The following is a 14,233-nucleotide window of genomic DNA, read 5'->3' on the forward strand; positions in this document are numbered from 1 at the left end:
GAGTGTGTCCTTGCTGCCTCACAAGTACATGCATTTTTGTGGCCTTTGAAAAACACTGAGATCCCACATGGAAATAGGTGTTACTAAAGCAGAAGCAGCAAGATGAACTTCAGCTAAAGCACTACATTTCAATTCCACCAAGAACTGTGGCAAAACCTTTCTTTGTAAAGGATATGAAATAGGATTCTGAGAATGTAGAAGAAAAATCCCTGTGGGGCTAGTGGCTCCTATACTCTGTTCTCACAAATTTCCATTCAGATCAGCCATGCTATTAGCTCTGCATCATCATCACGAAAAGCCCTAATCCAGTGTCACCATTCTTTTTTAGCCAAGCATGCAAGCACCTCAGAATTCCTACCACCAACCATGCTTCACAGTATAACCACAGAATATTTCACATTTTGACAGAGCCATTTCAATATGTAGGCACAAACACTTGAAGATAACTATGCTTGATTTCAGAAAAGCAAAAAACTATTAATAGAGATTCTTCAGCCATCCTAAGAATGCAAGAAATCTTCATTAGTGTGTCAACAGACAAAAATATGGTTAAAGATTTAAGCTAAGCCATGAAAACAACACTGGTGTGTTCACCTTCATGCAAGACAAAAGAATTACAAACCTCAGCTCTCAAAGTTTTACCAAAAATGCTGTGTTGTACATGTATAATGTATAAAATACTGCAGATTTACTGGTATGCTCTCATTTTTAAATCTATAAACTGATATTTTGACTATTATCTTTGCCGGTCTGAAATCCAGCCTTTTTTTTCCTAATCCAGTGCAGATGGCTATTTCAGGGTTTGAAGCCTTCACAGTTTCTGGTGTTAATTCTAAGAAATAAAAATAAGAACAAAGAGTCCCTCAGCTATCCAACCCAATACATCTGTTAGTATAATAAATACCTTTAAACTGAATTTGATGTTGAACTATCCCTTTGGGTTCTGCTGTTCAAATAGAGAGTTGTAACTCAGACATTTAAAGTGTCTAATCTAAGATATGAGATTTTAAACAAACTCTTGAAATTAAATATCACAGAACCCTTCAGAGATGCACAAGTTATCTAACCACATTTGAACTAAAATGTTATAGATTCCTTCCAGGAATTCCTTTTCAACATGTGAGAGATGGAAATAGAACAAAGCTTTATCCTGGTCTTCAAGGGGAAGTGTGTCACTGAATAGTGACTACAACTCAAAAAATAGAGGAGTGTCACATTTTATTTATAAAGTACACAAGAGTAGGCTCACTCCTGAAAGGCTCCAAAAACATCTCATGATACTACACATAAGAACAAAAACAAGTAACAGTCCTTCTCTTCCATTGTATTTAGTCTCTTAAACTATCTCAATCATACACATTTTTTGCATTTGCTTCCTCAGTTCATTTTCCAGGCTCTTTTCTGTTTGGCCCTCCACTGTCCTGGGCTGCCAGCTCTGATTTGGTCACACAACTTAGTGTTTTCAACTTTCCTAAGTTTTGCCCCAAGCTATCAAGTTACTGTAAATCAAATCTTATATTAAAATGACAAAACAGAAAACAAATAGTCTTCATCTACTTGAATTTCATTTTCAAAGGTTAGCAAAAACTCAGATCAGTCCTTCTTATGCCCCTTTTATGAGAAAGAGAGTTCTGCTCCAAAGATTGTAAAGAAGAACCAGAATTTCTATTTCCTGGCTTTTCTCATCTGTCAGAGCCAGAGCTGTCTCCAGTACCCCACCTCCTGACTTCCATCCACTGCCTCAAAAAACAGCAATGACTGGGCATCACCTTTGAGAACCTGGAGTAAACCTAGCAATGACTGATAGTAGTAGTTATGCTACTTCTACACTAATTGCCCTTAGCCTGTCATGGCTCAGCCCCTCCCTAGTCTTGGTGAACAGCCTGGGCTACCATAACTCAAGTTAGCTCTCATTTAAAAGTTCATTTCATGAATGTTTTCTGTATGCTTAAAGATCACAGTGAACATCATTGCATTTTGCTGATGCATCAGCAACTTGTTCCCCAGAAACACTGATGAAAAGAACAGCCCCCAGTTTATTACTAAAATTCTTTCATTCTTTATTTGCAAAATCCAATTTTAGAAACAAATTGTGAAAACTCTGCATTATGAAGCTCCTCATTCAGCAAAGGAAAACACTGATCACTAAGGATGATATCAACATGTAGTGCTTTCATATAAGAAAATTTGTATAAGAATGTTTTGCTTTTTTACCAATTTGAAATTGCCTTTGTTCTTCAAATACACAGAATAAACTTTACATGCACTCTTACAGGACATACCCACTTAAAAATTCTACATATTTTTCAAGGAATAAAATTTTCTCATTTTTGCAGTGAAAGATGATAATGTCCATCAAAAAGTAATATTTTTATTTCAATACAGTTGTCCCATATTCAGGTATTTAGCTTTTTCAACATTTATAGCTCTAGTAACACCTTAAATCAATAGCTAATCCTTTGATCCATCTCAGTGTTTAGTAGCTTGGTACTGTGAAAACCATTTACAGAAGAAAACCCGCAAATGGGTAATCCTAGTTTAACACTTCTAAAAGTGAATTCTAACCCAGAGGGGAAACATCTTCTGAAGGTATGTCTTTGACAAGACACCCATGTCTGTAGCTGTGTGCACAGCTGCACAAACTTAGCGAAACCTGTAGCTATGATGGTATTGAGGTGAAGCATGGAAGTTCATCAGGGAACCATTCCTAAATGTACATCTGAAAACAGGTATTCCTATGCACAAAGCATGCACAAAGCAAGGTAGTTGCTTTAAGCTTAAGGGCAGTAAGTTTTGCAACTGTGCCTTTCACCATGCTTCTGAATTTCTCTGCTAGACAATTAACTTTACGAGAGCTTAAAGTATTTGCTTAAATCTGTCAAAGAGCAAAACACTGCTTTATAGAAATTTATCTCAAGTGGAATGTCCAGAAGAATTAACAACACACATTTTGTCTTCTCAAATCTGTTCAAGAAACATATGTCATAAAAATACATATTTTCCTGAGAAGCAGATACCATTTTTAGGTCTTGTTCTTACCAAGAATCATCTAGGATTCATAAATCAGAAGAGGATTCCTGAATAAAAGCATCCACAACTTTCCTTTTCCTTTATTATGAACAAATAGAGGACTGAGTGACTCATTTTTTAACTTTTTAAAAAAGCTATTATTATTATTATTTTTTGGTAATGAAAGAGATTCAGAATAATCTCACAGAAATGGATCTTTAGCATGGGACAAGTAAGCCCAATCTTTCTACAGCATGAATTTATTAATTTCCAGTAGTAATGATTTACAGAAAATAGACCTTGATCACTTAATTCTCAATAGCACTTGCTCTCTTTATCCACTGTCAACCCCTGCTTTGCAGTTTAAATGATTTCTATCTTGAGACTTGTTACGTTTGAAGACCACAGTAACTAACTTCTGAGAGGCAGCACAGAGAAACTCTAGAAACTCATGAAAAGTGATAGCAAATGTAAAACTGAGTTCTGAAGGAGCCAGCCACAGCAGAGGAATGATAAAAAATATTTGACTAAATCCTGCCGAAACTTAATGGACCAGTCACAGAAATTCTTTCAGATTTTAGAAGCTAAAGAGCATCAAAGCGGCTTCTCTTATTCATCAGGATAACAGCAGGGAAAAAAATGAGAGCTTTGATGGAATAAGTGTAAAATTTAAATTTCATGTGTCAATTTGATCCACTAAAAAATGGGGAATTTCGTTGTTCTGACATAGTATGACTGAATAAGCAGAGCAAGAGTATATATATAATATAATGTACTGCATGGAAAATTCAATAAATGGCAGTTTAATATTTGATACAAAATATATAAATGACGCACACTATAAAAGAAAAGCCACGACCAGTACAGCTATATGAGATTTTCCTTTAATGTTTTGATTTCTCACTCTGTTATCAAACTGTTCTGTTTTAAACTTTTTGCCATGAGAGAACAGCTTTTGATCACTAATAATTCCTAACAAAAATGGGTCTTGTTCAATGAAGCTACGTTTGAGATTTCAGTGCATGAAATGTAACCTTCTGAGATTATTCAGTTCTCGAATTATATCTTCCTGGGAATGTTATGTCTGAGTTTTCTATTTTCTGTAGAAGTTTCCAAATGTGAAGATAAAACAAATTAGAGATTGTTTTCGTGTGCTAGCTGGAAGCTTACAGGCTTAACATCTAGATACTGGAGATGGGAAACAAACACTGAGATAAATTTAATCAGTTCAAAATCTTAAGGTAGGCACATGTGTCATCAGTTGCCTTTTGAAGTTTTTTCGTAGAGTTCATATTTCACGGGTAATACAAATTACATAAATATCTTGTGTGTTAAACTTCTACAGTTTGCTTATGTTTAAATATACTAAGAGGAGAAAAGAGTGAAAAGTAAATGAGGTGAGCTAGGATAGAATCTATAGGAAAGGTAAAATGAAATATAGCACAGAAAAAAGCAGTAGAAGAGACAGACCTGAGTTTCTTCTCCTTGATGATTCCGCTTCTTCTGTGATCACATCGTGTAATGGACAGACATAGACAAAGGAGATGGGCGTGAGAGGATGTATTCAGAAGGTTAAAACTGACACTGAGGGAAAGGGCCAGAAATTGTTTTAGAGAGAAGTCTGCAGAGCAGAGTTAGTAAATGGGGGAAAAAAAAACAAAGACACCAGAAGAAGAAAGCAAGCTGAGAAAGAAGTGGTTAAACTACAGTTGTTGAAAAAGAAGAGTAAAGATAGAGTTAGTATAGGAGCTGAGGAAATAACAAATGTTATCATTGAGAGCAAAGTCAATCCTTGCAATGAAGCTGAAAAGAAACCTGGATAGTAAAAAGTGCGTTAACGAGTAGAAACTGTTGTGTTCACACCTGTTCAACTTTTTGGAATGTAAGCTACTCGAATGCAAATATTAATTTTTTTTCAAGTACTGAAATTCAGTTTGAAATCCAGAATGGAAGTGCATTATTAGATAATTCTACTATTAAATAGTTTTATTTCACACTAAATCAAACTTCACATATCAAAAATGGAAAACAAAACAGAAAGAGATTGTTTGGAAAAGGGCATACAAGCTGAAGAAATTTCAGGATCCACATAACACACTCTGGAAAGGACCATGTTATTGTAGCACTCTGCCAATGGTGGTATTATAAAGAACAAAATATTGAACGTGAAAAAAAAAAAAGAACATATAGGTATTAACTCTCATGTATCAAGCAGATACTCTTTCAAAACCAAGTATTACTCATCTCACAGCAGTCTAAGTTACTGGAAATGCATGCAAATTAAATGCCAAAACAACTCTCTCATTACTTACTGTATTACTTCATTCAAAACACACTGCCATTTCAGACACGGAGGAAATCTGAGGGACAGTGTCATTTTCTGTACTGAACATATATTTATAGTAAAAGAATGGAAGGAATTCATCTTGAAAAATAATAATTATTAAAAAGAACTATAAAGCTACCATGAACTTACAAAACACATGCATTCTTACAAAAAGCATGAGAATTAAAAATACTGTATGTATCCATATAAGCCCTGATCTAAATTCAGCTTGCAGTTTGCTGAGTTACTAAACACTGTTTACAATTTAGTAACACTGGAGATATTAGATTAAGAATTTCAGAAAAGTTCAGACATCACTAAAAATATACTGTATGTACTTTTATCCACATCTTACAGTCAATATCAGGACACCACTGAAAATACGCAAAGTTAGAATAAGCAATATAAATTCATAAAATGAAATGAAAGACAACACTAATTTTCATCTGATAACCCTCGTGTTCTATGGTTACACCATTTTATTCTATAGGTAGCAGGTTATCATTTTCATCCATCAAATACCAAGACTGTACAAAAAATTTGTTGTAAACACAAGCAGACTGTAGCATATATTTAGAATGCATTTTTAGGCAATTAAATTTGCTTACTAGATGATCACGTGTAAGTGTTGTATGTGAGATAGATCTTGTGAAAGCATAGCAGCTGACAGTTTTGACAAAGGATGCTAAGTCATCTATCGCTTACAAAAAAAGTATCAGTGTATAACTATATTTTTATCTGTGCAAGTGCATTAAATCTGTAGTATGAAATACATATAAGCAAATAAAAAGATCTACTCATCCTTGGTGTCACACAGCCTGTATTGATATAGTGTGGTTATAATTTCTAAACCATTTAAATAAATAAATCTTCATTTCCATCACCAAAAACCCATCTAAAAATTAAAACTTACTTTTTTTTTCAGAAAATGTTTTCTCACATCTATATATATTTTATATTATCTATAGCCTTGAAGCATGCACTCCTTCTATGTCAAATACTGCATTATGAAGTATCTGACACCATTATACTCATGTGTTTTTTTAGTATCTGTAGGAATGTATATCTCTGAGACATACATTACATTAAGAGAAATATAAAAAACTTCAGAAGTTTTCAAAGTTGCTTGGAACCACAATTATTCCAGATCCAGAAAATGTCCTGATATGTTAATATAAGGCATTCTAGTAACATCAGTAAATTTTAGTGATGACACCATTGAAAAGCAGTAAAGCTCCTTCTGAAGATTTCAGAACCAACTAATTAGTATTTGGCTGCGTACCAGGCACATATGTCAACATATTTTTAAAACTGCATATTGAAAATCACCTGTGTTTGTTAGGAGCATAATGTTTACGTACCAAAATGCTGAACAACAAAAAAAAAAGTTTACAAATATATTTTCAGTTTTAAGTTTTTATTGATCGCATGTGTAAGAAGTATAATTCTATAGAAGCCAGAATGGAAAATCAGAGACAGTATGCAATTTGACCATTAATTGTTTAAGTATTAATGAAGTAGAAGGATTTGTAGTATGGTAATGCACAAACATCTTTCTATTAATGATGTCAAGAAGAAAGTACTAATAGATGCATTAGTTTAGACACAATGACACTTGTGCGTATCAGTCTCCTCCTGATTCAGAAGGTGCTCCACAAATCCCAAGCAACACTTTGAAAACTTTCTAGTTCTGTAGCTTTTAATCCACTACATTAGATCTTTGTTGATAAAAAAAAAGTATTAGAATCTGCCAACAAAATCATGAAATAAAATACTATTAAATATGCATAATGTCAATAGTCAGTCTTCACTTGCACTGTTATTGCTTTGCTGTGGAGGCAGCATTTATTTGGATGAATTATTCATCCTCATGGGCGAGTGTGATATGTGTAAGGGTATTATGTACAGATTTAGAATCAAAACTCTCAACAAATAAACTTCTAAAATAAATGACAGTCACTTGTACTGGAAATCCGAGAAAACAAGAGGAATGCCAACTATTTTATCATGCTTTGATGCAGAACTTTTCATTTTAAGAAATGGCAGTTATTGAAAACTATTCCTAAGTATTTAGGAACCTATTTTTAAAAAGTATGTTTGAAACTTTTCATAGATCTTTGAAATTACAGAACGGGACCAACAGATGTAAGCCAATTACTTTTTTTTTTTTTTTTCTGCTCCTTAAAAGCAACAATCTTCCGCTGCATCAATGACCTCACAAACACCCATGTCTTGCAGATTCAGAAAGTCTCATTTGTGGATGCTCTCTACACAGTAACATGCTAAGGATACAAGAAAAAGAGGAGGAGTAGACAGCCAAATTATTACGAGTATAAATTACTGCCAAATGGCTATCTGACTACATTAGAGTGTAAATAAAATTACTTTTCTATAATACTATTTAATACCATTAAATTATGTTTTCCTGTAATCCTTCCTATACATACAGAACTCATTTCATACTTCTGATTTTTTATTTTTTTCATGAAGGGACCGGCTACCAATTAAAGATGAGTTTTTCATCTTAAAAGTGCAAATTCACACACACAAAACCACAGCTGCACACTGGACAGATGCCAGTATTTTTCCTCAAAAATATAAGCAGAGGTCTAAGTAGGATGAAGAAAATACTAGGAAGATGGAAGACATTTAATTGGGCAACTATCTACTATAGGCTAGGTTTAACACATGCTATATATACAATACATGGTATGGAAAACAATAAGAACAAGGAAGCTGTGAGTTATTCCTACCAGGAGTTAAGAATAACAGCAAAGAAGGCAGAAAGCAACATCTTAGAAGGAATCTTAAATATTCTCAGTAGCATGAACTCTACAAAATCAAAAGAAACTGTGGACTGCATTACTTTTTTGTAAGTCTTGAGAGAAAAACTAAATGAGAAACTTAGAGAGCTTTTATGATTTTCTTGCTAATTTAGATAATCAAACATCAATACTACTTCAGAGAAGATAATTATCAGCATAGGATACAAATTCACCCTGTATTGCATATAAAGGATAGATGAACTATCCTGTAGTAAGTATTTCCTTATTTTACTTCTGTTCTTATCCCAATTATGTCATTACGTTTTAGCTCGTACAGAATTAGGTAGTCCAGGAGTTCACATTGTTAAGACTGGTTTCCAAGTGGTTTCCAAAACACAGGAAGGCAGGAAAAGGGCATACACATGAAAGAATGTGTATGTGCTGTAAGGAATTTTCAAGCTGCCTCAACTAATTATGACCCATCATAAACAACAGTTTAACCTTTACTCCATGAAATTTGGCTGAGACACCAAAGTGCAACACACACATCTGCAATTCCAATTCACACAGCGCCATTTTTTCATAATAAAGTATCTTTGTCTCTTGAATCCAGCTCTGTTACTTTCATACAAATAGGCATACTGACCTCCAAAGTGGTACAGAAGAATAACGAAAGCAACTTTTAAGTAAATACACTGGAATGCTTATTTTAAATAACTTGCTTTATATACAACTTTATTCAAGAGGGGCCTCTGTAAAGTAGGGGAACGCTCATAATTTTTCAAGAAAGGTTATTACTACCACATATTCCATCGGACTTCTCACTTCTCACTGGATAAAACAATGTCACAGAATGGCACGTAATGTATAAATCTTTCTATAAATTTTACCCACTTCACTGCTTTTCAAGCCCCACAGCACCTCCATAAGACCCTTTTCTATGTTTTCTTCTTCAGCCCTACCTGAGCACTGAGAACCTTGCATTAGGGCTCTGGACAACTTTTTCCTTTCCCAATCAATTCTTTTTTTTTGAAAATTCTTCTGCTTAGTAACTTTTCTTCTTTATCAATCATTATCTCTGACTTCACTCTGCTCCTCTCCTTTCCAAGGCTGCCAATTTTATACAAGCATTCTTGTTTAACCATAGTCTTTGATTTGTCTTGTACTCACAATATGAAATGCCTGTGTGCTCTCCTCTCTGAGTGTTAACACCACTTTGTCTTCACCCCCAGCGAGTTCCCAGCACTGTTTTTAATGCTTCCCATTTTGACTACAACCTTCTTGTAAAATAGCCACCATTTTGTTTTGATTTATTTTTGACTAATCATTTACTATTTCAACTGACAGCAGGTAAATTACTGAACTGCAGTAACATTATTTCTGAAAAGTTTTTTTTCTGTGTGTAGTTAAGGAATACTTCCACCAATGATAAAAACCAGCCATTCCCTTCCAATTGAAAGGCAGTCACAGTATACAAAGACTTCCATTTGTAAGTAAGTGCCACCTTCGAATTTTAGGATGTTTCTATTGCAGATCCTCTAAAAGCTCAGTATAGTCTAAAAAAAAAAACCACCTAATCCAAATATAATAAGAGAATATTAATATAATATAATAATATAATCCAAATAATAAGATAACTTCATTTTGATTTCTTGCTATCTTGAAATGTATAAATACATTTCAATTAACTGGTCTCTTTTTGGTCAATCATATTAAAATATGTCAGCATTTCCCCTTGGTTGTGTTACTCAACCATTGCTTAGAAAATAAACATATCCATGACAAAGGCTGAATATTTGATGACATTACAACCACCTCAAAGGCAACAAAAATGAAACCATCATAGGATGGTTTCCAGATAATCCATGTCAAGTATATCAGCTACAAGTATGAATAAGGTAAAAGTAGTAATACTCTCCTTGCTATCACACGTAGGTAGTTTCTGCATCATCTCTGGATGAAAGTACAGTTTTCCAGACTAAATTCACTTTCCAAACTTTGGATGGTGAATCCTATTGTTCGCTTATTATCCAGCAGGTGATAGGAAACAGAAACGAGTAACACTACTGTGGTGCCCTAAACTATGTGCTTTTTTCCTTAAATAACCTTACTGCATTCAGAAAAGATAAATAATGATACTAGGTGAAAATAATTGCTTTTTTAGAAAGAAAAACATTATCTTGTCCAACCATATTTTTACCAATAGACGACATTCATTAACCCACAGCCTACTTTTCCAAGTTGTTCTCTTAAAGAAGCATTTATAAAAATGCAAAAGCATGTGAAATTGCCTGCATTCTTTTTTTTCCATTGATCAAGGAAATATGATTACAGGACTAGACTTCTCTTTAGTTTGTCTTCTATTATGGTTGAGAGGCAGAGGCACTGAAAGTAGAAATGCTTAATATACTAGACAGGAACAAATGGCTATTCTACATTCTCTTCGATTCTGCTGTGTCTTGAGAACACAGTGCTATAGTGGGCTGAAGAAAGGGCACAGACATTCAATCCCTGGCTTGAATTTTAATATTACTCTTGGCTATGGTTCTGCAATTTTGCTCTTCCAATCCTTCAAAACCTTTGCATAAATGAAACTGACTCATTGTAATATACTGAACAATAGTTTGGCCAATTACTTCAGAATTTATGAGTTTTAAGGCACGAGTTTTAAGGCACTGTTAAAAAAACATGTTGATTTCTGGGATATAGGAATTTCATCAGCATCTTCTCTGGTAAAGCCTGAAACACATGCTTGTGTTACACTGGTATTCCACTGCATCTCTTGCTTTTTCAGTATGTAGGTTGTTCGTGGTTTTTTCTGGTTTTTGTTTTGTTTCTGTTTGTTTGTTTGTTTAATAAACAGAAAGAATCTGCTTGGAAAAGCATCAGTGTTTAGAACCACCTCAGATGTCTCTGCATCACATATCACTGACCCACCCGTGCATGAAAGACATTCCTGAAAACATAAAGTTCAAACTGTGCTTTTATCAGGCATCAGTCTTCACAGAAAGACCTAGGACTGTGAAGTGCAGAGCAAAATTTTTGCTCAAGTCTTTATCTATTCTAACTTCTGACAACTGTGACTGTGGCTTTCCAAACCAACTTTGTGTATTCTCTGCAGTATTTGATGTCAGTGATAGTGTTCTTGAGGAAGAAATAAGATTCAAAAAATCACACAGATAGTGGTCTGATACACAAAACACAAAAGTGACTGCTTTGCAATGCCCATATTTGTTTTCTATTGCTATTCTGCTATCTGTTTTCCAGTCTTGCAAGATTTTAGTCATACTCCAGAATCTATGTCTATCTAATGTCTCAAGAGTAGGCAGAAAAGTACAATCTCTTGTTTGTAAAAACATGGAAGTTTTCTCTAAACAAGTATTGCTAATAATTATGGATGTGCCAAGTGCCATCTGCCTAGATAACAGAGTACCACATTTCTAAACCTACCTCAGGTGGGAGATGGAGATGAAAAAAATCTATGCAGAGAGATTATTCTGCCAAAATTGCCCTGGAAAGTCTACAGCGAAGATCTGCAAATGTATGCTAAACCTGTCATGCAATGGCTAAGTCAGCTGGAAAAGAAGATGCACTTCACTTCTGGCTCTCACAAGCAGTGCTTTTTTTATCCTCTAACTTCCTCTGATGCATTAAAGTGTCAGGGAATTGGAAACTGAAATGCATTCTGCAGCTATATTCGTCAGTTCCTACTTCACACAGACAATCTGGATTTTGCTGCTCCTCTTTGCTCCTAATTCTTGAATTTTAAGATGTGCAGTAGCTCAGATTCAACAGGGAACTTGGAGGCATTCAGCACGTAGAAAAGACTAAAACTGAGACTACAGCATTAACTTAGAAGGCGGTACAAGTGGCCAATCACGTAAACTTTAATTTAAATGACTCAAAAACTGTTGCTGTTAGAGTGAGACAGTTATTATAGCCAACAGAAAGAGATCTGCAGCCCAGAATTGTACCTATGTACTCTTCGGACTGAAAAACTCCCATTCACTTAAGAAGACATTTGAATCAACATTTAAATCAACATTTTAATACAGAATGAAACCTACAATCTGTCTAGTCTTGCCTTCCATTCTTACTGTGTTCATCCCTATACTTTGCAATGTGTTCTTTATTGTAACATCACAGTGTCTTTTGCAAGTGGCTAAAGTGCTGTGATTAGCACCTTTTGTTGTCTTGATTCAGAGAGAACAACACTATATTACCATCAGCATTATCATTACCCCAGTTAGATTTGCTTCTTATTGCTACACATTTGCAGTAATGAAGACAGAGTTGAATAATTGCACTTTATGTTCGGGGTGAAAGAAAGTTTTTAGTTCCAGAAGAAAGATAGATTTAAGAACTTGAGACATATGGAAAATACAGTTTGTGCTAAAAATTAAAAAAAAAAAAAAAAAAAAGACATTATTTCTGTCATACTTGATGGTACAAAGAGGTTTCCGATTCAACCCTTCACAAGATGACTTTCCCACCATACATGCAGTAGATACCTTGGTTAAGTAATCTAATTAAGAATCAGCATAACTTATACCTGGATTCCCGAGGCTTGCACACACAGATAAATCATAACAAAATTCAAAGCTTAAAATCAAGCTAAGTCTAATATTAATGTCTAATATTATGCCAGAGTATTTCTTTACTAATGCATGTGCATTCTAACACAATTATTTACAAAAGCAGATCTATTTTTGCTATTCTAAAACAGAACTAGTTACATGACTATTCTAATTGTTTTCTACATACTAAAAATTCCACACCAAAGTGAAAAAAAAACAAAAACAAAAGCAAAAAACCATCAAGCACACGCATTACAAAAGCATGAAATGTGTTTTTATTGTCTCATGCTTTCATGTGGTTTTCAAAACCCTGACAAACCTGGCTCAGAATGGTGTTTCTTTTTCGGCAATGGTTTGTCATCAGTTATTGTACCATTCACCTTTTTCTGCTGGTCCTCCCATGTAACTTCTAGCATAAACCAAAAAAAATCAGAAATATTATATGACTTATGTTATAAGATACCCTAATACCATTTGGGATAACTTGATCTAAACAAAATACCATCAGTAACATAGTAAAAACTTAAAATAGTTCCTTATTTAGAGGCCTGTGTTGAAGAGGATTAGCCAACAATTTAAACACAGAAAAGGATACACTATACGTATCTATGTTGATATTGGTGTAATATATATCAAATATTCTGGTTTTATACTTAACAACTAGAATTTTAAAAGTTGATGTGATTTACATAATAATTTATTTCATTTTAAATAATACAGCATATTTTATAGATTCTTAGGATACCGGCATATTTTTCTGAATTTAAAAAGACATCAAGCAAAAATATTTTTGTATGAAAGACTTAATAAAAGTATAATTCAAACAAACAAGGCAAAACCAAACCAGCAACCATGTATGCTTGTTTTTAAATTGGAAAGGTGTTCAATACATTGAGTTATGTGTAATACTTAAAAATATTTAATCCAATATAGGATCAAAAATTGTAGGTCAAAATCACTTTTAAATCTGGGATTTGATTTAAATTCAGTTGGTATTTTAGGCAGATGAAGTTACTTGATAAAAACTCTCCTCCTACTTACAGTTCCTATACTCTGAAAACATCACTTCTGAATCTAACTGCACTCAAAAAATGCTATTTCATATTCTTGATTAAGATTAAACTTGGTGTTTAGCATAAAAGTACAGGTTTGAAACATTTTGGTATCTCATATCAAAACCAATTTGGGACCAATCAATTTGATAAACGCACTAGGCTCCATTTTTGCTTTAGGCTGTTGTGAATCTGCTTACTCTGCAAAACTCAAAGTTCCTCACAGACATTAAGCACAGTCATAACCACTCGTACAATATCACAGAAATAGCCAGTGATGAAGAATAATACAATAGAGATAGAATAATAGAATCACAGAATGGCCTGCGTAGAAAAGGACCGTAGTGATAATCTAGTTTCAACCCCCCTGCCATGGGCAGGGTCACCAACCACTAAATCAGGCTGCCCAGATCCACACATTTTCAATCTTATTAATTAAAATAAAACATTGACCTAAAGTGAGATTATCTCATTGCATCTCTTTTCTCTTCTTTTCTTTTTTTT

General features: G+C 34.1%; 1 protein-coding gene across 21 annotated transcripts in view; it reads right to left on the minus strand.

The window, feature by feature from the left end:
• The window catches only part of RIMS2 (regulating synaptic membrane exocytosis 2), a gene marked incomplete at both ends in the record, with an annotated part of 434,834 nt that overhangs the window by 94,547 nt on the left and 326,054 nt on the right, over window positions 1–14,233 (minus strand). For 2 of the 21 annotated variants that reach the window (XM_079533458.1, XM_079533447.1), the window contains one exon: window positions 4,480–4,512. The exons of 18 other annotated variants lie outside the window; for them this stretch is intronic. In XM_079533458.1, the coding sequence (XP_079389584.1) occupies window positions 4,480–4,512 (33 nt within the window). The remainder of the gene's footprint in view (window positions 1–4,479; window positions 4,513–14,233) is intronic. One more of the 21 variants, XM_079533461.1, reaches the window with a different exon arrangement.

This window comes from Tetrao urogallus (assembly GCF_951394365.1).
Source record: "Tetrao urogallus genome assembly, chromosome: 3".
Lineage (NCBI taxonomy): Eukaryota > Metazoa > Chordata > Aves > Galliformes > Phasianidae > Tetrao > Tetrao urogallus.